General features: G+C 34.0%; 5 protein-coding genes across 5 annotated transcripts; 4 read left to right on the forward strand and 1 right to left on the reverse strand.

Moving 5' to 3' along the window:
* Positions 1–2,401: 2,401 nt before the first annotated feature.
* Positions 2,402–4,539, reverse strand: LOC118043112 (peroxynitrite isomerase Rv2717c). The gene is made up of 4 exons (XM_035050956.2): positions 4,226–4,539; positions 4,009–4,149; positions 3,798–3,866; positions 2,402–2,751 (listed from the first exon to the last, which is right to left on the reverse strand). Exons 1-4 carry the CDS (start codon positions 4,385–4,387, stop codon positions 2,632–2,634), a joined length of 492 nt encoding a protein of 163 aa, XP_034906847.1. The 5' UTR covers positions 4,388–4,539; the 3' UTR covers positions 2,402–2,631.
* A 1,389-nt stretch (positions 4,540–5,928) lies between these two features.
* LOC118043113 (uncharacterized) lies at positions 5,929–8,280 on the forward strand. The gene is made up of 5 exons (XM_035050958.2): positions 5,929–6,255; positions 6,617–6,916; positions 7,182–7,343; positions 7,824–7,907; positions 7,985–8,280. Exons 1-5 carry the CDS (start codon positions 6,022–6,024, stop codon positions 8,090–8,092), a joined length of 888 nt encoding a protein of 295 aa, XP_034906849.1. The 5' UTR covers positions 5,929–6,021; the 3' UTR covers positions 8,093–8,280.
* Positions 8,281–8,888: 608 nt separating this feature from the next.
* LOC118043360 (uncharacterized) lies at positions 8,889–14,136 on the forward strand. The gene is made up of 7 exons (XM_073411929.1): positions 8,889–8,927; positions 9,029–9,104; positions 9,226–9,390; positions 9,445–9,972; positions 11,431–11,492; positions 11,616–12,484; positions 13,272–14,136. Exons 1-7 carry the CDS (start codon positions 8,889–8,891, stop codon positions 14,134–14,136), a joined length of 2,604 nt encoding a protein of 867 aa, XP_073268030.1.
* Positions 14,137–16,869: 2,733 nt separating this feature from the next.
* Positions 16,870–20,579, forward strand: LOC118043115 (isocitrate dehydrogenase [NADP]). The gene is made up of 16 exons (XM_035050960.2): positions 16,870–17,056; positions 17,332–17,375; positions 17,484–17,593; positions 17,791–17,828; positions 17,927–18,004; positions 18,117–18,170; positions 18,265–18,366; positions 18,516–18,607; positions 18,699–18,802; positions 18,922–18,990; positions 19,069–19,184; positions 19,336–19,370; positions 19,468–19,610; positions 19,739–19,861; positions 19,954–20,103; positions 20,286–20,579. Exons 1-15 carry the CDS (start codon positions 16,972–16,974, stop codon positions 20,045–20,047), a joined length of 1,287 nt encoding a protein of 428 aa, XP_034906851.1. The 5' UTR covers positions 16,870–16,971; the 3' UTR covers positions 20,048–20,103; positions 20,286–20,579.
* Positions 20,580–21,931: 1,352 nt separating this feature from the next.
* Positions 21,932–25,303, forward strand: LOC118043116 (uncharacterized). Its single transcript, XM_035050961.2, has 5 exons — positions 21,932–22,330; positions 22,430–22,564; positions 22,663–22,700; positions 22,812–22,878; positions 24,803–25,303. The coding sequence occupies exons 1-5, from the start codon at positions 22,154–22,156 to the stop codon at positions 25,190–25,192; spliced, it is 807 nt and encodes a 268-aa protein (XP_034906852.1). The 5' UTR covers positions 21,932–22,153; the 3' UTR covers positions 25,193–25,303.
* The last annotated feature ends 123 nt before the right edge of the window (positions 25,304–25,426 follow it).

The raw sequence follows: 25,426 nt of genomic DNA on the forward strand, positions 1-25,426 counted from the left end.
CAGCCATCCATTTCTTTCATTAAAACAAAAAAATCCAGTTATTTTTTTTTTTTTAACGATGGTTCCATTGTTAGGAGAGCATGAGCCGCCACGTTTGACCCCTACAATGGCTGCACGTGTCAGGCCTATGCGATACTCCATCATCGAATTGGATAGATAAACAATTCTTAGTATTTTTTTTTTCTTTTTTTAAATAGTACTGGCCTAGAAAGTTTTGGCGCACTGCATTTTCATGCGTTTTGCTGTTGAAAATAATGCAATCCACTAGATTAGGTTGTTCTTAACATCTAGTTTTTTTTAATAAAAAATATCACTAATTATGCTGTTTGAAAGATTAAAAAAAAAATTGTCAAAATTGTTTTGACGTTTTATTGATTCCAAGCATAGATTTGTAATATTATTCAAATATTCCTTAATTATGCTGGCCACTGCTTTTGAACAAAAAAAATTCCTCGATATTCCTGCACAACAAGATATTCCCTGCACAACATTTTGTTGATCCCAAACAAGAGAAGCAAATTGAAAGCGTGTATTAGAGTGTTATGTTTGTTTATGTAGTAAGAACTTTTGAATATTTTTAATTTTATTTTTTATATTTTTAAATTATTTTAATGTGCTGATATTATTTTTAATATGTTTTAAAATAATTAAAAAAAATAAATAAACAACAGAGAAAAATGAATTTAGATCATGACACCTCTCTCCTTCATCCAACGTCAGTATTATTTCACATGTCATCCGCTTATCAGAACACGCAAGTACGGAATCATAAATACATATACATTTATACGCCAGCCCTCCTCATAAATACATATACCTTATTGGAATTCATGAATTCTTTTTTTGTTTTCTTTCTTCTTTTGGAAACCGAGGAGCTTAACTTTCAGTATGACTGACTTTCTTGATTACCCCGCCTTGCAGTTTGCTAATTACTCGCTAATAACCTTACACGTGTTAGGTTGTGGATAGCTTTACAGGGGAAACTAGTTTGATCTTCCAGCCTCCGCGGAGGGTAAGAGCATGTGTTAATGTCTTGGATATTTTTTTTTTTTTTCCAAATATCATAATAAAAGTACCTGTTAGTATCGTGAATATTTTGTTTATTTCAAATATCATGTTTTTTTTCATTAAAAAACATATACGTGCTGTTTTTTTAATCTTAATGTTTTTTATTTATTATATCCTAAAGGTTTTTTCTTTAACTGATAACAAATTAATTTTATTTTTATAAATACATTATGAAAATAAAAACTATATAAAAAAAGTTAAAGATAAATAATTAAAACAATCAATTTGAAAGACTGTCAAAATAAAAAAACAATAACTACTAATTAAAAAGTACAAACTGAACAATCTTTTTAAGAAAATAGAAGAGAGGGTGCTATTTTCTCTGATGAAGTGGTAATGGGATTTTTGGAGGATTTAAAATTTTAAAGTTAGCTTGATGTTGTATGCATCGCTTGATATATTCAGAGCCGATCAAATAGAAGAGAGGCGGCTGCTGCGCGCTAGCCTCGAGGAGCTTGAAGCACTTTGCTATTCTTCCGCACAGAGGACAAGTCAAACCTTGGAACCGTAACTAAGATTCCTAAAAACTTGCGATATCATTCTCTTGTTTAAGAGGCTTGTTTTTCTGAGTGTATAACTACTTGTGTAATCAAAGGCAACACTGTATTTTAATGGAAGGAAATATATTTCGAGTGAATATCTAATCTTCTCCCGTCAGCTTATTTGAGATTGTAATTGTAGTAATAATTTAAATTATTTTTTATTTAAAAATACATTAAAATTAATTTTTTTAATTTTTAAAATTTATTTTTCACATCAACACATTAAAACAATTAAAATAATTTATTTTAAAAAAAAATTAAAATTTTTAAGAACATACTTTGCAAGTATGATCAGTATTTGCCTAATTTCGAGTAGAGAAGGGACCGGAACTTGCAGTCACTTGCATTTTCGACTGGTGAGCTTTCTTAGTTTGGTAACAAGCACAAGGAACATCATGACTGCCAATGATTTATGTTCGCATGTTTTGCTTGTTCCATGTCAGTGTTCCCCGGCTTTGTTTAATGACATTTTTGGAGTTTATTTGTTCTGTTAAAAAGCCAATCTAAATCAAACGTGCATGGTGAAAAATGCCATCGAACAGGCATTAAGGATGCGATGCAAGATAACCTTATGCTTTGTGGAAACTCCCAAATCAATGTTCATGTTTTTTTTTTTTTTTAAGAAAAAAAATTCGGACCTTCTTAAATTTTCAAAGGATGAGAGAACGAGCAGGAGTTGTTTGCAGAAAAGGGGAAAAACAAAAAAGAGTCGCGTGGGAAATATTAAAGTTCACAGTATGCAAAAATCAAAGACATGCTTTAGAATCATATATACAGAGCACAAGTCCGTCTGAAATAAAACGATCACATGCTCATTAATACATCATTGCAGGAGTTCCTCACAACTTAATTAAGGATTTTACTGTCTGCTGACAAACAAGCAACTCCAACAATAATTTACAAGACGGCACTTTGTGCATTTAACAATTGCCTGCAAGGATTTAGCAGCTGCAAACATCAAGATCAGCCAAGATGCATGCTACTTTATATTCTCTGCCAATTTTAAATAGGCATGAAACTGTTAGAGCTTCTTGAGCAAAGCTTTCAGATGTGGCTGAATACCAGTTAGGTTGGTAGCCATTTGAACCACATATGATAAATCTCCATTCACCAATTCAAAATCTCGTGTTATCTCCTTCACCTGCCAAAGAAATACGAAGGTGATTCGCAATCACTTGCAATAAAAAATGAACAGATTTGTTTTAAAACAGAATCCACACAAAACTAAATAAAAAGAACACAGACAATTTTATTTTTCATGCTTCCTTAAAGACATTGCTTTATAATCCTCCTCTATTCTTTCAAGATAAAAACATAAAACATTTGCATAATTCCTCCTTTCTTCAACGGGACAAACTATGTTTCTAAATCTCTAGTATTCAATTCTAGCTGCAACCCTGTATGGATTGTTGTAATTCTGTTCAACCTGTACATGCTAAAATCCTCATCCTTGTAATATAATTACCATCAATATAAATGAATGAGCTTAGGATTACCATTACTAGAATAGTGACCCGTGAATCCCTATCTATAGATTTTTCTTTTGCTCGTGGCATGATATAACAGACTGTCCTCGCCTCTCATGCTGAACCATGGACAGTGAAATAAAAAAACCGGTAAATGGTTACATTGCTCAATGACAACATGCTTGTGTGGTATGGGAATTCAAGTAAAGGCTTCTCTAATATCTATGCTGAAATTTGAAAATCAAATACACAAATTTGATGTAGCTTTCGTCTAATGGTCGGAATGAGGTCTAAACTTACCATGACAGAAACATTCAACCATCCAAGGTATAAAATCAGCTAATGTTTGCACAAATTGAAGCTCCTGTGCATCACAGAACAAGTCTACTGGCATATAATTTGAAATAAAAATGAATCTGGTTTTGTCTTTAGGATCATGAACCAACTAATTATCAAGAATGCAGCCAGCTAGTCATTTTCCAAATAACCATTCCCAAATCCCAACTTAATTTTGTATACAGAAACAGAAAATTGGCAATGGTAATGGATACAGTGCCCTCTTTGCAGTACTAACGGCAACAGAAACGAGAGTTCCATGCTTCATCGACCAATAGTGAAGCATTCTTTAACTAGTAATGTAAAGTTATACCAAGGTTAATGTTGAGGATGCAAATAACCCATCGAACAAACAATATGAATGGTCGTGAAAAAGAAAAATCACCTTAGAAGCATTGCCCACCAATTGACTCTGAAGCTTGATCGTCTTATCTTGTGTATTATAAGTCCCTTTCTAAAAACAAATTACCAGAATATAATTCACCTGATACCACTAGTTAAGATAGGAAGCCAAAAAAAAAAGAAGATCCATATAATTTTCATCGTCAAACGTAAGGCATGAAAGTGAGAAAATTTAAAAAAAAAAAAAAAAAAACCTGGACTTCAACGATGCCAGTGCTCTGAGCAATGACAACTTCAATGGTACCATCAGGCTTGGGTCTCCAGTAACCACTCTCGGCATGCATAGGCTCTCCAGAATTGAGTTTCCAAGTCTTTTGATTATAAGCTATCACAGGCTACAAGAGAAAACCTACTCAGTATTTGCTGATGATCAAACTCAAAACTAAGGGGAAAGAAATATTGAAGCTATACCTTGCCAGGATTGGAAGAGAAATGGAGCTCTTCTCCATAAGAGAAAGAGTTGATAGTGGGATAGCCACCTTCTCCTTGGCCCCTCCATGTCCCCAGCAGATATGAGAGTGGCACGATTACTGGATGCACGGCTGCTGCTGACGGTGGCGTGACAGAGTCCATCCTCTACTACAGCTACCGTTCTTGATTTCTCTACCTAAGACTTTATTTTTGATTCAAGACCTTTTTAATTCTGGGTTGCAGAGGACAAGGTTATCGGCAGGCAGGGAGTGCCAGGCTGCTCTGCTACCCCTGCCTTCAGTTGTCTCCCCTAACACGGTCATGGATGGGCTGTATCAGGCCCGAATCAAAGCGGGTTTGAACCAAGTGGATGAGCCCCTTTTTCGGCCCAATTTCTTCCGTACCTTTATGGCCCAACATTCTTTGCCCATAAGTATATGGTAATTTTCACTCTGCTTTGTTCGATAGAAAGGGAAGCGCGCAAAAATCCAAACTTGTTTTGTTTTGTATACTTTTTAAGATTCCGTCTTTTAACTAAAATAGGAGGGAGGCAGTAAAAGATATTTTCCAGGTTTAGTTTGACCGTGTCAGAAAACGAGATGGCCAAAGATCGATGAAAGGTCAACGGCGTTTGTATTGATTTTTTTAAAAAACAAAATTGTAGATTCTTTTTTAATTCTTTATGTCTTTTTTTTTTAAAAAAAAAAACTGTTTGTGTTGCTTTTTTTCTTTTTTCTTTTTCTTAGAGTGATCGAAATGTGAGGATTTTGCTAATTTAGTGGCTAGTAGGTTCTCTTTCTTAAGTGATTGAAAAATTGAAATGTAAGGCTTCACTTCATTACTAATTATTATATAATCGAGGGATTGATTTGAAATTTCAAAAAATTATTGGAGTTGAAAGTCGCATACACGTGAAGATTAAACACAATTGTTGACAACGTGGATCCAAACGTGAATCAACTTGTATTTTAAAATATTTTAATTTTTTTATAAAATATTTTTTTATATTTTGGATTGTTTTGATATTTTGATTTTAAAAATAATTTTTTAAAAATAAAAAAATATATTATTTTAATGCATTTAAGCATAAAAAATATTTTGAAAGCAACTGCAACCATGCTTCAACACATGCCTTTATATTAAGGAATTTTTATCATTGAAAAACCTATTTGAATAATTGTTTTTTTTAAGACTGAAATAAAATCAATACATAGTTTGGGATTAATTTGAGATTTATATTGAAAGAAAAAAAATAGACAATTAAAATGTGTGTAATGTAAGTTATGAAGTTAAATTTAAGATTTTAAAATTATCAAAAACATGTGGTTGAGTCTATAATTGAGATTATTTATTATTTATAAAAATAATAAATACTGTAACAAACAATGCTATATATATATATATATATATATATAAGTAAAATATTATTAGATATAAAAGAACCGAAAGAAAATATCATTTGCAATTAAATATTATTTTTTTGATAAATTAAGAAGCTAGGCAGTTTCTTTTTCACTTATAAGTAGGTAAATATTATTTTAAAAATAATATTATAATTATAAATGATATTTAAACTATTAATTAAATTAAATTAAATTGATAGCTTAATTTAAAATGTGCAAAGCATATTCCATTGAAACTAGTAGTAGAATAAAATACAAGGCAAGGATAAAGGTGTAAAAGGACAATGACCCAACAAACAAAACTCATAGTTAATTTTCAAAGCTGTGCAGAATTGACCATTCGTCTCCAAAACAGAAGAACTTCCTTTCTAACTCCACAGAATCACTTCAAAAATGGGAAAGAAATTTGTGAAATACTTTGTGGTGGACGCATTCACTGAATCGGCTTTCAAGGGTAACCCAGCTGCTGTATGTTTTTTAGAATCTGAAAAGGATGAAAAATGGCTACAAGCTGTGGCGGTTGAGTTCAATATCTCCCAGACAGGTTACTTGACACCAATCACTACTGATATTACTGTCACTTCCAATCCTAGGTTCCGTCTTAGATGGTTCACTCCTGTTGCCGAGGTCAACACTTCTTTTTTCTTGTTAGTTTTTTTTTTTTAATGTATTTTCAACTAGTATGTGGTTGCTCTTTTTGTGGGTGATTAATTTTTATTGTTGTTAGTGGGTGTAAACTACTTCTGGATCAATCGGGTGGCGTGGTTTTGAATATTTTTGGCCAATTCGATGGCTTCATTCATTTACATGGAAGATACTAACAAGTTCATTACTTTTTAATGGCCCTTGAACAAACAACAATTTTTAGCTACAAATTTACTAACTGTATTGTACTGTATTACAAATGCAAGTTTTCCTGTTTGTATTTTGCGGTGGATGATTTATAATAAAGAGGGATTCTGAATTATTATCCTTTCCCCATTCACAGGTTAAGCTTTGTGGCCATGCAACATTAGCTGCTTCACACATACTATTTTCAAATGGCTTGGTCAATTCTGACATTATTGAATTTGACACGCTATCTGGGATCCTGACCGCTAAGAAAGTTCCTGAAAGTATCAACCCTGAGAATGTCTCAAATGGTGAAGCGAAAGAGAGCTTTCTCATTGAATTAGATTTCCCAGTTATCCCAACGACGGAGTTCTCCATAGACGCTGTGTCGATTTCTAAGACTCTGAATTCTGCTCCAATAATTGATCTCAAGAAGACCACATTCGGTGACCTCCTCGTAATATACCTCCGATTCCCTTTCTATTTAATGTTTTGTTATTCACATTTTTATACTTCCGTTTGCAACTCTTATTTGTTATTTTCTCACATAAATTTGCAACTAAGCACTGACCCTACTTTAAAAGAGTAATGTTTTGTTAGCATGAATGGCTCGAACCTTCCATGTATGTCATTTTTTTGTATCCGGATATGATACCATATGTATTCGGTTGAATGTTGAGTTCATTTGTGTACCAAAAATAATAGCTTGTCCTTTTTTGCAGGTTGTCTTGCCGTCTGGTAAAGATGTTACAGAAATAAATCCAGAATTTGACGAGATACTTAAATGTCCTGGTAGGGGGGTAATTGTTTCTGGAGTTGCTCCACCAGAGTCTGGATTTGATTTTTATAGCCGTTTCTTCTGCCCAAAACTTGGGATTAATGAGGTAATTTTATTGGCATTTTGTCTCATTCATCAGAATGCTCTTCAGACTTCTAATTCTAAACACCTTCCATTGCAATGTAAAGCTATTCCTAATTGATTGAAGTAATTGAAAGAAGTTCCTGACATTAAATATCAGGCCTTCACCAAATCTGACGAGTATCATACCTGCAAATTGAATGGAACATGATGGCCAAAATGTTAGAGATGCTGATAGCTAAATTCTTTCATCCGCTTTGTGTACTTTACCAATTTAAAGACTGCCCTGAGTCTAGGTTACCCGACCAGCATCAATTTTGATAACTTAATGGATAAACCTACCTGATTTGTCTTCTTTTGTGAATCCCTTCATTGCTGAATGTTGTTGGTCTAGAAAACACTGAATTTTCAGTAACTGAAAATAGACGGTGAAACTTTGAACACTCTCGCTAAATAAAATTGTATCTGTGAATACTTCCTCACGTCACAAGTTTGAATTCTTCAGGATCCTGTTTGTGGGAGTGCACATTGTGCGTTAGCACCTTATTGGAGCAAGAAACTTGGAAAGTGTGATTTTATGGCATATCAGGTACTCCCTCCCCTTCCTCTCTCAAAGATAGCAGTCTTAGAAAATCATATATTGCTTACGTTGTTTATCTTCTTCAGGCATCTCCTAGGAGTGGGATATTGGACATCCACGTAGATGAGCAGAACCAGAGAGTGTTGCTGCGGGGGAAAGCTGTTACTGTGATGGAAGGCTCTATACTGGTTTAGATTTGACATTGGATTCCGTTGTGCATGTATGAGAAAATAAATGAAAATTATTGAAATTGAACATTTCCTTTGTATTTCAATTAGAACTTTTGATTTGTAAACTTGTATGGTGCCTTTTTACTACACTTATTTTCTCCTGAAGTTTGCCCTGGGTGCCCTTCAACTTAATAAATGAAAACATCAGCTAATATCTTCTTTGTTATCACACCTTAAAAATTCATTAATTCTGGTATCATCAACTGATTTTGGAAATTATACTTCGTTATTAATGGATTGAATCCGTTTGACTGTTGTAGATTTCTTAACAAATCCGGAACATTGGTTGCATGATAATGGCTTGATCTTGCTGGAATTTGAGTCCCGAGAAACTAATAAAAGAGTTGAACGTTGTCCAACTTTCCAGGCATAAAAAATTATCATTGAAGGCTTTCATCATTCTAATGAAAGATTTGGTAGAAGGCATTCATCTTCATAGAAAGATTCAGAGGAAATTTTTATTTATTTCAAACGTATCTGATTAGTTAACGTATTACATGTCTGCCCTACAATATTTGAGCAATCCAGCATCATGAACGCATATAGCTGCACCATAATTACTCGCATGACACTGATTCTGTATTTATTTTTACATTTAAATAAAGATCTTGATACGCAAATAAATGTCACTGCGTCACCCTGGTTTTTCAAGGCATCTCCATCAGCCTTCTGAACAAAGAATAAAACGCACTCTCTGGGGGCGACGGGACAAGTAACTAGCTCGCAACTTTTGTCTGTTAAAGATTACAGCAAATTTCCTATGGAACGTGAGCCATTTGCTCCTTCAGTTGCTCCCCAGGTATTACAAAGAATGTCCAATGAAATGTGCTCAGATTGCAACTTTTTTTTTTTTTTCTTTCTTTTTGTTGTTAAGTTTACATGTTTCAAATACGGCTGCAGACATGTGTCTTGAAAATGAATTTTGCATGTGGAAATTGCCACAAGAAGATCAGGAAACAATTGCAGAAAACTCAAGGTATCCTTTTTACTGGTCTATTATTCTGAACAGCCTTCTTCTAGTCATGCATACGAAGAAACCAAAAGATTGAACTGCTATGCATCGAATTTGTTATGTTTTTCTTTTTTTCATTTGCTAGGTGTGCACTCCATCCACATAGATGCGAATGAGGGGAAGGTGACAGTCTCAAGTACAGTAGACCCTCATGTACTTATAGAAGAGTTTGCAAAGATTGGGAAGAAAGCACATCTTCTATGGGAACCAAGACCTCTCTTGATGAACCAAAAAAATGCTGATAACAGAGGTAAGAGAGTTCAAGATGCACTTTTTGATGCTTAACAAAATGGTATCGATCTAGATCAGCTGGCTCACCTGCAAAAATTCGCTGAGAATAAAAGGTTGAAACTTTTGGAGCTAAACCAAACCAACAACATAAAGATGACCTTCAATGATAACGGTGATATCAATCATACTGATCATGCCACAGACATCAATACAAACAATTTGCACGAGCTTAAAGGGAGTAATGGAGCTATGAATGGCCACAACCCACCACCTACGAATACATTTGGTCAAGGCCAATATGGTAATATCGGTGGTGCGAGCAGCAGCAGAGGTCCTGCTCCCTTTGGTAATGGTAGTGGTGGATGTGATCCCACAACGAAAAATGTACCTCCTTGTTGCCACGCTTTTGAGTTCAGCTGTGGCGGCAATAGATGGGGTGAGGAGAACGCTCAAAGGCCTCTACTGCCACCCAACTGTGATCCCACTGGTCCCATGCCAACATACAACCATGGTCCTTACGGCGCCACACCACCAAATCACTATGCTCCTCATGGATCGCAACCGGTGAATATCCTACACGCAGATGTAAACTGTGGTGGGGGTCATAAAACTTGCCGGGTGATGTGAGCTACAGCTTGTGCTGCAGGCTATGATTAGGTTAACGAATAATAAACCATTTTCTGTTGTTGCAAATCCACATGTGAACTTGGCATTCACGATACATTATTTCTTAGAGGGAAGCAATTTCATTATATTTTTCGATTTGTAATGTACAAAAATCCCTTTCCCCGTCGATATTGGCAAAGTGCGCACTTCAACTTATGAAATAAACAATGTCAACATTTTTTTTTAGCAAAGCTGCATTCTTGTTTACTTATGCAAACGTTGCCAATGAGGCAATGACGATATAACAGCAAATCTCAACTAGAATGCAGAGCTGGAGAGTAGTGGTGGGCAGAGAGGATGTGAAATGAAAAAGGACCTCTATTTTCCCTATTTTTCACAAAACAATAAGGAGGATTAAACGGATATCCACCCCTTATTCATAGCTATGACCGTTTCCCCTTCTTTTATTTCCTCCCCCCACGTACTTTAGTAGTTACAAAGCTTGAAGAGCTAGCTAGAATAGAATATGGTACTTGGGTGTTCCTTTTATTTTATTTTCTTTTATTTTTGCTTTATTTATGGGAATTTGTTTCCACAAAACTCTCTGAATCTTGAAAAACCAATACTAAAATATTCAAATAAAGACTAAAAACAAAATCCACTCCTGCTATGATGATGATGATGATGATAAGTGGTGGTCCATATAAAATCCAACTCATTCTCATTTGCTTTCGTTTTTACATTTTAACTTTGTAACCACCACCACCATTTTATTTATTTATTTATACAGTTTCTCTCTTTGCAGATTATGCAATGAAATGCCATTTTCCATTCCATCTCAAGCCAGATGCAATCATAACCAATAACATGTTTCTTTTGTTAATGCAATTTTGAGATTCTGCTGGTTGGTCTGCAATCTCTTCAGTGTGTTTCTTCATTCGAGTTTCTTTTTGTTATGGCATTTTCAATGATCTTTGGTTCTGTTCACAATCCCTTTTTATTGTACATTGTGGATACTTGTCATCCTACGTCACAGAATGTTGTCAATCCCACGTTGAGATGCATATATTTTAATCGATAGAATATTCAATCGATGATCGAATTTGTATATGTTGTCCCATAATACGTGCACACCACACACAAATTATAGGTACCTTAATCGTTTGTTATGAGCACCGTATATGCTATGATATTCAATGCAATGCAACCTTTCGGATCAAAATTGAAAATTAACATTTAACAATGTACAATTCTTTAGCAGCTCGCAGAAAAACTATTGTTTCAGATGGTAACCTTCTACCATTGTTCCAGGAATAGGAGCAGGGTTTTTTTTTTTTGTTGTTGTTGCTGATGTATATTTGAGAAATCAGTTTTAAGGCATCGGTCTATTTCATTGTGAAACTAATGGATTTGCATTTCTTTCTTTTTTGGCAATCAGGAACTCCTGTTTAAGGGTTGTCTCGTGTTGCGCCATCAATGTCATCTAAGCCTGACAAAGGGCCTGACTTATCCGAGGTATGTTTAAGCTCATAATTGTTGTCCTTGCGAACTGTGATTTAAAATCTGGCGGATTTTGCAAATTTGTGCAACTTGTTGCGTTCTTTTGTGATTAATACATCATTCTGTGTACTTTTGCAGATGAGCTGCATGCCACGAAAAGTAGTAGAAACTGAAACCAAGAAGATGGAGGGGTTTAGCAAGACTATTGATGCCAATATAATCTGTAACAATCCTCTTTACCAAGAACCCAAGAAAACGGATCTAATAGGAAAATACAGTGCAAGTTCAGGTTCTGGTTCACCAAGGGAAACCAGATTTACCAAGATTACTGAAAATGTAACTTTTAATCGTCACTTAGATCCCAAAAAGATGGATCCATTAAGCAGGCCTGTGGGAAATGCTAGTGCTAATCAAAGCGCGATTCAAAGCCCAAGAACACCTTCAAATTCTCAACTTTCAACCACTTCAGCAGCAGCTGGAGCAACAGCAACAGCTGCGTTGCCAGCAAACATGAAGACAAACGAAGCAAAGACTTTTAGTTCCATTACCAACCATGCCAATTTGAGTGGCAGAAGCTCTACCCGTTCCAACAGTTTAGAGAGCTCCGGTGGGGCAAACAAGCCCCACACAGGGGGTGATGTCAGATGGGAAGCCATTCAGTTTGCCATTGCCAGAGGTACAATCGGTCTTAGCAACTTTAGGCTTCTCAAGCGCCTTGGATACGGTGACATTGGTAGTGTCTATCTTGTTGAGCTTAGAGGGACCAATGCCCATTTTGCTATGAAAGTAATGGACAAGGCTTCTCTTGCAAGTAGAAACAAGCTATTGAGGGCACAGACGGAGAAGGAGATTCTTGGACTTCTTGACCACCCATTCTTGCCCACTTTATATACTTATTTCGAGACTGATAAGTTCTACTGCATTGTCATGGAATTCTGCAGTGGAGGTAATCTTCATTCTCTTCGGCAGAAGCAACCCAACAAGCATTTTACTGAGGAAGCAGCACGGTGAGTACTCATTTTCTGCTATGTTTTTTCTTTCTATCATCAAAACTTGTGATATTGAGTTTTGTAGTTATATTCTAACAAACATTATCTGAATATTGGTCTTCAGTCTGCCAGTCTGACGACGTGTTAATTATATGCTGATATAGGATTCTGCCAATTTTGCAATAATGGAGGCTTAGGTTAGATCAGCAGCAGTTCGGGACCTTACATCTTTTCCAGCATTGTTCACAATCTGTGCTCGCTAGTTTTTATTTTTACATAATCATGCTGCTTCTAGCGCCTTTATGTTGCATAATTGGACCTAGAAAGTTACATTTTACGAGGTATTTCAAGCACAGTTGAATGCAAAGATGTTGCTGTTAAAGATTGATCGACCATATGATTATGCTAATTCTCCAAAATCCAAGCCCTCACCCTTCTCCATTTAAAATGGATAGAAATTAAACCGTTACCCTTGACTTTGCGGTTGGATTTGATAGTGATTGGATACATAAAATACCAATATCATAGACATTAATTTCAAGAAAAAAAAGAGGGAAAAACTATAGACATAGTGGCTATTCTCCTTCACCCTCGGTAGAGAAATTTTCTGTGTTTCTGACAGGTTCATCATATGTAAGTCGATCAATTGTGTCTTTGGTCTTAGATTTGTTGGAAACAAAAGCTGAATCTTTTCTTTCATGAATCAAATGATCAAAATTGTTTTTTTTTCTCTTTTCACGTAACAAATTCCTTAGTTCTTGTGCAAATGGATGTGAGATGTTCTAAGTTATTTTGCTGTTAACAGATTTTATGCATCAGAGGTGTTGTTGGCACTTGAATATCTGCACATGTTAGGCATAGTATACAGAGATTTGAAGCCAGAAAATTTGCTAGTTAGAGACGAAGGACATATCATGCTCTCAGACTTTGATTTATCGCTTCGTTGCTCGGTTAGTCCAACCCTTGTCAAGTCTTCATCTGTGCATGTAAGCGGCGGCGGCGGCGGCATCTTGGATGATGAGTCTGTAGTGCAAGGTTGTATGCAACCATCAACATTTTTCCCACGCATATTGCCTGGTAAAAAGAACCGAAAATCCAAATCAGACTTTGGACTCTTCGTTGGAGGGTCAATGCCAGAATTAATGGCAGAGCCTACAAACGTACGATCGATGTCATTTGTTGGCACACACGAGTACTTGGCCCCTGAGATCATACGCGGAGAAGGCCATGGCAGTGCAGTGGACTGGTGGACTTTCGGCATCTTCTTGTATGAGCTATTGCATGGAACAACACCCTTCAAAGGACAAGGAAACAGAGCTACATTATTCAATGTTGTCGGGCAGCCATTGAGGTTTCCAGAGAATCCACAGGTGAGCATGGTGGCTCGTGATCTGATAAGAGGACTTCTAGTGAAAGAACCCCATAAAAGAATTGCTTACAAAAGGGGTGCCACAGAGATAAAACAGCATCCATTTTTCGAAGGAGTGAACTGGGCTCTTGTCAGAAGTGCCATGCCTCCACACATACCGGAACCCGTAGACTTCTCACAATATGCTAGCAAAGAAGCACCCCCAGCTGACAAGAAAGGGCCAGACGTTGGAGGTGATAACAACAATGTTAGTCCTCCTGAAAATAAAAATGAATCTTATATAGAGTTTGAATACTTTTAGGAATAATTCCATTCCATGTTTTGCACGATCCATAACTTGCAATCTATGAGAGAAACTGAAAGTGTACAAAGAAAATTTCTGTTAGGGTGTGTCTAACAAGGCTTTTTGTTCTCCAAAATTGCATTTATTAAGGAGTTTTTTTTTATTAATTATTATACAAGGTTAAGGTTGCACTCTTCATTCTCTCATATATTATTATCATGAGCTATATAAAAATTTTATGTTTTTCTAATTTAGTTTTTAAACTTTTTTTTAATGATTTAGTTCTAATTGAAAACCAATTGATTTTAATTTTTTATACAAATATAGGATTGAAAAAAGAAAGATCCGAAATAAAAAAAAGACATCAAATATGGATGTTGTACCATGAGTTATGCAAAAAATATACTTTAATTCTTGAACTTTTAAAAATCACGCAAATTATACAATTTTAGTAACTCAAAATGATTTATTTTGAGCTAGATGGGGCTGGCTGACTTATTTTTTTCTATTTTTTTTTAAATAATGGTTTTTTTCTCTAAAATTTTTAAATTTATATTTAAATTAATGTTTATTCTATATTTCATTTTGTTTGGAGAGACATGATTATTTTTTTAGTTATATATTTAAATTTGAAGAGTTTTTTTTATTCATGTATAATTTTTTTTTTTTTTTTATCTTTTGTATGGGTGAACTTTATTTTTGAAAGTAAAAAATTATTTTTAAATAATATTTTTAATATGTGCAGTCATATATGATTTTTTTTATTCCCTTTTATTTTATTCGATCAATTTAATTTATGCCTTTATTTTTATTATTGTTTTCTTAAAAAAAAAATTATTTTAATAAATAAATTTAGCAAACACAACATGGTAAATATTATGTCATTTGAGATTAAATATCTTCACCTGCATTTGTCTCTCGATTTTTCAAATGAGTTTATTTTTAAGTATCGTTAATGATTTATTTATTTATTTACACACATAGTTTTCAATTTATTTAATTACATGAATGCATAATTTTTTTTATTTGAACTTAGATTTTTTAAACTAAAAAAAAACTTTAAAAAAACTTACATATATAAAAATTTATAGAAATAAAAATATTTGACCCCTAGTTTTTCAAAGCAGGTACAATTTGGAACTAGTTTAAATAAATAAATTGTGTTTTTCAATGATTCAAATATAATACTGTTAAAAATTAAAAAAAAACACAATTTAATATATTTTCAATTTAAAGATATTTTTTAAAAAACCCGTCATGTTGCAAGATACATACTTTGGGGTGTGTGAAAAAAAATATGGTTGCGGTTATTTTTTAAAAAAATTCATTCAAAAATGCATTAAAATAATATATTTTTTTATTTTAAAAAATTTTATTTTTGACATCAGCATATAAAAACAATCAAAAATACTAAAAAAAAAATTAATTGAAAACAAAAATAAAAAAAATTTTAATTAAAAAATATTGAAATTCAATGCTAAAGAACCCCTTAATCTTATAGTGTACCCATCATGCTAAAAGACAATATGAAATACTGAACTTATGACAATAACACAAACGTTGGTAAAGTTAATGTGTAGCACCCAACAAAGAGCTACGGTCTAAGATAGTATTTGGTATTGCGGTTGGAAAATATTTTTTAAAAAAAATTATTTTTTTATATTTTAAATTAATATGTTTTTAATGTTTTCAGATTATTTTAATATACTGATGTTAAAGGTGATTTTTAAAAAATTAAAAAAATATATATTATTTTAATATATTTTTTAAATGAAAAACACTTTGAAAAGTAATTGTATCATACTTCTAAACACTTCTAAAACAATTTTTTTAAAGAGTTTTTCGCTTTAGAAATGGATCAAAATAAATTTTATTTTTTTAAAAATTTAGTTTTAACATCAGTATATCAAAATAATAACAAAATATTAAAAATATTAATTTAAAATAAAATAAAAAAATCTTATAAAAAAAATGTTGAAATTCAATGTGAAGAACCCCTTAAACTTATAATGTACCCATCATGCTCAAAGACAATATGAAAAACTGAACTTATGACAATAACACAAACGTGGTAATCTTAATGTTTGGCAACCAACGAAGAGCTATGAGCTAAGATAATATTTAGTGTCGTGGTTGGAAAGTGTTTTTAAAAAAATTAATTTTTTTTATTTTAAATTAATATGTTTTTAATTTTTTCAGATTATTTTGATATACTAATGTTAAAAATGTGATTTTTAAAAAATAAAAAAATATTATTTAATATATTTTTTAATGAAAAATACTTTAAAAGTAATTATTATCATATTTCTAAACACCCTCTTAAAACAACTAATATATATACACACACGCACACAAAATAAAAAAAATAGAATGGAAACAAGATGATGAGATGGAGTAACAGTAGTGAGTTTTTAAATATATTTTTTATTTTTAATTTTATTTTTAATACCGGTACATCAAAATAATTTAAAAATAAAAAAATAAAAAAATAATTTTTAAAAATAAAAAACAAGATTTAAATAAAAAGCATATCCAATGCTAGATTACAATAATGAACAATAAACCAAAAAATTGACTAGATTTTGTATTTTGCACCCACATGACTCTCGATGCGATGCTCCTAGACTCCTAGTCATGCAATACAAAACAAAAGCAGGTTTGGTGTAATAGACAGAGCCCAGTGGGCTTTGGAAACTGGAGCACCTAAAATCTGGCATTTTTTAGTCATTACACTTTAGTGGCAACGGCACCGATATAAAAAAGCAAACTCCCTCAGACAAAGACACGCTCCACCCAACAATCATTTTGCCTCGTTTTTCTTACGTCTCTTAATTTCCAACGAGTAGTTGTTTTATGATTGCAGTGATCACGCAGAGACAGCAAGTGAAAATGGCAATCGATAAAATTAAGGTCACCAATCCCATCGTTGAAATGGACGGTTTGTTCTCTCCAATTTTCTACCTCCTCTTCTTCTTCTTTACATTCTTTACGTGGGATGATGTTATAGCTTTCAAACTGAGCGTCTCAATTTCAAAACCCAGTAGTTTTTTTCTGGATTTTGATTACGATTTTCTGCCCTCACTCACTTTGGATCACTTTGTCACTTGACTGACCATGATGTTAAATTGGGAAGGTCAGCTTATAAATTTTGGAGCCTTGCTTTTGGAATTATAAATACATGATTGTTATGATCTCTTTTTCTTATCTACACAGGAGATGAAATGACTAGAGTTATTTGGAAATCAATCAAGGACAAGGTCTTTTTTCTTCTTCTGAGTGCTTTTTGTTGCTTTGGGAACAACCCCATGGTGCCTTATTATATGATTCTTCTTGTTGTTTTTGCAACTTGGTTTTATGTTTTGCAGCTTATTTTCCCATTTTTGGATTTGGATATCAAGTATTTTGACCTTGGCCTGCCTAATCGGGATGCTACAGATGATAGAGTTACCGTAGAAAGTGCTGAGGCGACTCTCAAGTATGCGATATTTCTTTGGTTCTTTTGTTTTTATGAGTTCCTCTTCAACAGTACTATGCTTTGCTAACTACCATCACCATTCTTCATGATGATGTTATTATTTAATATTTTTTCATACCTACTAGGCTACTAGCTAAATCGACTCAGAATTATGCTAAGGACTGAAACTTTTTCTATTTTTTCCCTATTCGTTGTAGATATAATGTGGCTATTAAGTGTGCAACAATAACTCCAGGTATACTGAGATGTTTTAAGGATCGTGGACAGGCTTCTACGTAGTTTTTTTCGTTGATCATTGCTGAACTTAAGGTAGTTTGCTTTGTTGTCTGATAGATGATGGCCGTGTTAAGGAGTTTAACTTGAAAAATATGTGGAAGAGTCCAAATGGGACAATTCGCAACATTTTAAATGGTGAATGAACTTGCCTTATTTGTGTTTTACTGCCTCTTTAATCTCCAGTATTTACTATTGATTGCAACTGGGCTTAACTTTTTTATTTTATTTTATTTTGGCTATACTACAGGTACGGTTTTTAGAGAACCAATTATCTGCAAAAACATTCCAAGGCTTGTTTCAGGTCTGCAATGACTTTTTGATTTTCTGTTTGATTTGGGATCATTTTTCTATTGATTGAAAACAACACTGCAACACAAGTTTTTTTTTCCTTTCAGGTTGGACCAAGCCAATCTGCATAGGAAGGCATGCCTTTGGTGACCAGTACAGAGCAACTGATATAGTTATCCAAGGACCTGGCAAACTGAAGCTAGTATTTGGTAAATTTCCTGTTTCCAACAGTTGGCTCTCAAATTCACTACTTTTGGGTTCTTGCAAATTGCATGTTATTTTCACTTTTGTGGGAGACTTGCAAAACTTCTGCAAGTTTACATATCTCATCATGTCAAGGTTATTGCAATTTATGCAGTACCTGATGGACACGATGAAAAGACACAGTTTGAGGTTTTCAAATTCAAAGGAGCTGGAGGTGTAGCTCTGTCCATGTATAACACTGATGAGGTTCTGATTCTTTTTTTCTTCGTTTCTTTCTTTTCTTCCTTTTCCTTTAGAAGTCATTAACTGTTATTGTTCCATTTGATTTGGAAAACAGTCCATCCAGGCTTTTGCTGAAGCTTCAATGAATACTGCTTACTTGAAAAAGTGGCCACTTTATCTTAGCACAAAAAATACCATTCTTAAAAAATATGATGGAAGGTAATATGTTGGGATGGATGATTTAGGTCATGAATATTGAACTTGCTTCTTTTATGAGAAATTACATGGTTGGCTTTCATCTCCTTTATTGACATTTTCCTAATTCGACTTTTCTGAAGATTCAAGGACATATTCCAGGAAGTTTATGAAACTCAATGGAAATCCAAGTTTGAGGCTGCAGGAATTTGGTGAGAATTTTTGTGCAGATGTTGGTTAGTTTGGCCAATTTGAGGAACCTGTTATTTACTCACATTGTTGAATTGTAGGTATGAACATCGTCTCATCGATGATATGGTTGCTTATGCTCTCAAAAGTGAAGGAGGTTATGTATGGGCATGTAAAAATTATGATGGAGATGTGCAGAGTGATTTCTTAGCCCAAGGTTAGGATCGCATTTGCTGATTACCCAAGCAACAGTACCTATCTATCTTCTTTTGTTGCCTTTGTGGTTAGCGAATTGTTCTGGAGGGTTGACACTGAGGAATTCAGTGCTTTGTTGAATCTTCTTAAACAATTTTATTTTATCGGTACAGGATTTGGATCTCTTGGGTTGATGACTTCAGTATTGGTATATCTGCGTTGTTCGTTTTTATCTTCGTTTAAATTTCTTTAATTGTTTTCCTCTCCTTTGAATTTTTTATATAAAAATTTCAATTGGATTCCAGGTGTGCCCAGATGGAAAGACAATTGAAGCAGAAGCAGCCCATGGCACGGTTACTCGCCATTACCGTGTTCATCAGAAAGGAAGTGAAACCAGCACCAACAGCATAGCATCGATTTTTGCTTGGTCAAGAGGTCTTGCACACAGGTAATTTAATAATGCTCAATCAGACGACACAACGTCTATGCTGACTATATTGTTTGAATTTCCAAGAATGGGATCACCTACAGCCCTTGAAACCTTGGATGAGAACTTGACCATGATCATATTATCAGGGCAAAGTTGGATGGCAATGTCAAACTATTGGATTTTACTGCAAAACTAGAAGCATCCTGCATTGGAGCTGTCGAGTCAGGGAAGATGACCAAGGATCTTGCACTTCTTATTCATGGTCCCAGGTAAGGAACGAAATAAAAAAAGGTGACTTCATTTTAAAGTTTCGCAATCGCTCTTGAGCTTTCATTGGTCTAAAAACCTTGTACCCATGCAGAGTTAGGAGGTCTCAATTTCTGAACACAGAGGAGTTCATTGATGCTGTAGCTGACGAGCTCAGGGCAAGATTATCCGTCAAAGCAAAGCTGTAAAATTATGGCTTCTAACTTGGCAATAATATATACCCAGAAGTTGGGTTCAACTAGCGGTATATTTTTCTTGGTTTTTTCCTGCCCTAATCTATTTCCTCATCCGTTATCCATGTTTTGAGTTTCTGTTTCATTGCTGCATAAGGGAATGAGATAAAATTAAGAAGTCTAATCCTTTTTGGGAAGTTGAGATTGAAGGTGGCTAGCAAGTCTTGACATTTCTGGTTGATTGTTCTTGCAGGCCTGGACAGGGACTACCAAACACTGGGCAGCCTGGGGGGAGATTGAATGGCGCTCTTATTTAACTCGAAATGTGTTTGAAGTGAATCAGCATGATATCTCATGAGAATTGATGATTGATTGCTCTCTTGGACACTGCTACTGTTATTTCTATGAATTCAGTTCTTAAATTTCATTTCCTTTGTGGCCAAGAAAAAGCGAAGAAAGACAGGCAACTCTTCTTGCCTTGGATTGTGCGATAATTTTTCCAAGCAATTACTTCCGATAAATTATATATGCTTTGAGGTTTCATCTAGTGTTCAAGCATGGCGTCAAAAAATACTGTCTCAGGCAAATGAGTCGTTAGAAATCTCAAGTTACTGAACTTCGTATTGAACAGGGCACTGAGAATTCAAGTTTCATATTTGCTGCGGAGAAACTACAGAAAAAAAAAAAAAAAAAAAACTGTTGCTTATTTTCTATCTTGAAACCGGAGTAAATCCAAACGATCTTTCTTTCTTTTTTCTTCATTAGGGTAAATAAGCATTACATTAATCATTAAATTATTGATATTACTTGCCAGGAATATGATGTCTTGAAAATATTTATTAAGGGTCATTTAATACTTATAATGAATTATAATTTTTTTTGGTTTGGAATTTATCGTAAATGTTTAAAAATATTATTACAAAAAAATAAAATTTAGATTTTATGTTCTTAACATAAATCGAAAATAATATAATTTAACAAATCCATTCAAATAATGACTTAGGAGTGCTCTAAAATTACTTGCTAGCCAGCAGATCTTTTTTAAAAAAACGTGCCGTAAATCTTTATGCGCATGTAAGTAAATTATTGGACTGGAAAGTGAAATATCATTGCGTGTATGGTTTACTTTACATCCATTTTTATTGGTGGCTCATATCCACGTGGCCATCTCTAGCATAAAAATCTTAGCCAACACGCGCAAATAGTTCTAGAAAAGAGAAAGTATTGACCATGACATAATAAGCTGTGTTGTTTACGTATGGTTGTTTTTAAAAATATTTTTTTATTTAAAAATATATTAAAATTATTATTTTGATATTAATATATCAAAATAATTTTAAAAAAATTTTAATTTTTTTTTTTTTTTGTTGAGAAATAGATTAAAACTAAATGTCAAACACCTTGCCACGGTGACGTACTTACTGTATATATAATTCAGTACAATTTTGAGACTTCTTAAAACTAATGCATCTCAATTCTCCTATTTAAGTCGTGTTCATTTTTTTGTTTTCTAAAATTATTCTTAAAAAGCTTTCTATATAAAAAAAATATTAAGCTAATATTTTTTTAGATGATTTAATCTATTAATATTAAAAATAAAAAATATTATTTAATATAATTTTTATTAAATTTCTTTTTACAAAAGTAACCATAATTGTATTAATAACAACACACATTAAGATTAAAAGCTTGTTTATATTATAATAATTATTGTATTTTAAAGTTTTTTTTTTTAAATATATTAAAATAAATTTTTTATTTTTTTAAAATTTATTTTGATACTAACCTATTAAAATATTAAAATGATTTAAAATATATTTTTTTTTTTATTTAAAAACACTTTGACTTGGCAGATCTTTAAAAATTCATGTAATTTATTAAATATACAATAGACTTTATCTAGGGTGGCCCGGACCCCTCACCCTCACCCGTAACCGCCACTACTCTACCAGGAGGAGGATTATTTTTCCAATTCTCCTCCACACAGCCTTATTTTGATGAGGGGCCATTAACAATTGGGTAAAATACTAACCAATATCAAAGTGGAGAGTGGAAACCCAATTGGGTGGATGAGCTTGATACTGTGCGGTTGACCCGTCGGAAAGATTGAGAGAGGGAATAATGGCGTTGCCGTGTTGGAGCTCCGCTTCTAACCTGACATATCCAAATCCATGCACTTTCTTTTCGGATTCCAAACCTTACAATTTTCCTCGTTTTAGAAAACCCAGAAAGCTAGCCAAACTCACTTGCTTCCTCAAACTTGGTGTCGAGGATATTACGGAAATAGCTCACAACAAGGTACTTTCTTTGGCTTAAAAGTTTCTTGCATTTTTTTTTTTGTCTTTTCTTTGGCTTATTTGATGATGTTTTCTTTAATTTGTAATAAATACAATATAGGTAGTGATAGCAGCTGTTGTATCAGCGGCCATTGGTCAACTCTCAAAGCCATACACTAGTGTACTTTTATATGGCAAAGATTTTGATTTCAATACTACTTTTCAAGCTGGTGGATTTCCTTCTACTCATTCCTCTGTATGTTCTTTAGTTCTTCTTATTTTTCTAATACTTAGTTCTGCTTGTTTTGGGGGGTTATGTTTTCCTTATTTTGTTTCTTTTTTTGTGATTTATAGTCAGTGGTGTCTGCTGCCACATGTCTTGCCCTTGAAAGGTGATTAATCAAATCCCCTTTACTGCCATTGCATTTTTCTGTTTCTAATTTCTTTTAATTTTGTGGATTGATGCACGCTAAGTAGTAAGAATTTCAATTATTTGACTACAGGGGCTTCTCCGATTCGATTTTTGGCCTTGCTGTGGTTTATGCCTTCCTTGTCATGTATGATGCACAGGTGTTCAGTTGCTCTTCTTTCTTTTTTCAATTAATTTTTTTATTAAAGGCACTCAAATCTCGAGCTATAAGCTAAAATCCTTGACCTCATGAATAAATAAATGTTGTTATGAAGAATGTTATTCTTTATCATATATCTAATGTGTAAAATAAGGATCAGCACTAAGGTTCTTGTTGTTTATAATGGTATTCACTTTTGAGAAACGATATTCATTTGGTGTGAATAGAGTATAGGTTACACGAGTCTCGAATGCTAGCCATACATTTTTTTACAGTATAGTTTAGCATGCAAATCACATCATGGAACATATCTACAACAATAATGTAATCAAATTTTGATTGAGGGTTTCTTGGAGAGCATACGAGTTAGTCCCCTGTAGGAGTCATGGGTTGTCGCAAAATTAACCTTGTGTCAAAAAAAATATTTTTTACCCTATAGACTGGGATTGAATTTTCTCAAGCACTCTGACCTCAAGCGTCCATTTCATTCTGGTGGAGATGGTATGCTTGATAGCTTAGAAGAAAATTAGGTGGTGTCCAGCGCAGTTGATTTTTGGATGTTGATGTTCTGGATGTTAATTGAACTTATTCTTTTTAATTCACCATGAGCACACCTTTTAGAAACTTCCAAATTAGGGAAGCAGCTGTGACAAAGCTTTGCAGAAAATGTCCTTGTTTAAGCTTATATATGTTAACTGAAGTCAAGGTGGGGCTTATTTTAACCCAAAGATGGGTTGGTTTTGTAGGATTCCTCTGGATCTAGTATGCTTTCAAGAACATTGGTAGTTTCTCAATGGATGTCTACAGTGGTGGAATGAAACCTTTCTCATATGCTAACAAGCCTATTCTATCTGACCAATTGTTGATTGCAGTTAGCTTCTCACTAGTCTAGCATAAAAACTCGTTAGGAAATTTTGGTTGAGGGTCTTACTCAAATGAACTGATCTCTGACGAAACACGAGCTATCAATTAGGACCTCGTTCATCCATGAACCAATTGAGTATAGACTCGAGGGGAAGAAAACATTTGCTATGTTTGGATTCTTGATTTGGGATTATAACTTTGCTGAGTGCATTTTACTGTTAAACAAATGATTTCTTATGTTGTGGATTCGGCTTCAAGCTCTAACTGAAGTGGGGAAAGGGATCACCGGATGTGATGATCAGTTGAGATTAAACTCAGAAATCGTGTTCTACTGGTAAGAAAACATTCACTTGGATTGCCTGGTGCGGATTCTGGTTTTTTGCTGTTCTGCATCCATGGTGGGTGGGGGGGGGGGGTGTTCCACTAGACTTTCTCCCTCTAGATGGGGTTGACATGGATATCATAGGGACAGATCTTGCTGCTGGAATTCACTTTCCAGTCTTTGATTTTGGGTGAGCTTGGGCTGAAACTTAGTTTTAAGAGTGCCTTTGTTTTGTGCATCTTCCATGAATTGCTTGTGAGGAAAAAAGCAAATGAAAATGGGGTGATGCTCCTGCTACACAGCCGTTTTTATATATGAATCATATATATTTAGAATAACATCACCTGTAACCTACTGCAAAATTATTTGAATTACTGCTGATTGGTGACATTTATTTGTTCTATTTCCTAATTCTAACATGCAAAATAAGCATTTACCTTTCCTTTTTGAGTTTAGACCAATTGCATTCTTTGCTCCACCTTCAATGTGGATTTTATATCACCGTCCAAGTGGAAGGAAGGGTGATGAGATTTTTGTTCTCTGCATTTTTTGTTCAGTCAGGAAAGGAGGTACTTATTGGTACTCCTCAAAATTATACCCAGTTCTTGGAGGACCTACTTCATTTGTTCCTCCGTGATTTGTTTTCTTTTCTTATATTAGGATCTTCATTTGATTAATAGAATAATAATGTGGTTGGATTCAGAGCTTGATCTGAAAATAGATGCTTTTACTTTTGCAGGGGGTGAGAAGAGAAGTTGGAAATCATGCGAAAGCACTAAACAAAATGCTACCCAAGACTGAAGTTAACTCAAAGGTTTGCAGTAGAGATGATCTGATTGATTCTCAGGAAGTACCTGAGGAAAACCTTGGTGCCCTTTTATCCAAAGAGGAAAAGCCATTTTTGCCAAATTCCACAAACTCTCCTTTACTACTTGAAACAGAGAACAAAACAAGACAAACTAGTCAGAGATTGGCATTTTCGAGCTTAACAGCTGCTGAAGAAGCAACAGAGAAGATCCCCTGTAGTTCAGCTCCTTTGAAAGAATCAATTGGCCACACAGAGGTTGAAGTTGTAGCCGGTGCTTTGTTAGGTTTCTTTGTGAGCGTCGCAGTCTATGCTATTTTGTGATATCATCTTCTTTTTTTATTATTCAATTCATTGCTGCATTCAGACATATTGTTAGAAAATCATCTATATTTACTAAGATCATAGTTAGATAAGATTGAGACTGGATTCAAATTCTTGTCACAACACATACTAATTCTGTGCATGCTTGTGTTTGTTCCTAGCTATTTTTAAGATTGAAATACTGTTGCGTCCCCATAATTCATTCAGCTACAAGTAACCCCAAAAGGAGAGAGT

The sequence above is a fragment of the Populus alba genome, chromosome 10 (assembly GCF_005239225.2).
Source record: "Populus alba chromosome 10, ASM523922v2, whole genome shotgun sequence".
Classification (NCBI taxonomy): Eukaryota; Viridiplantae; Streptophyta; class Magnoliopsida; order Malpighiales; family Salicaceae; genus Populus; species Populus alba.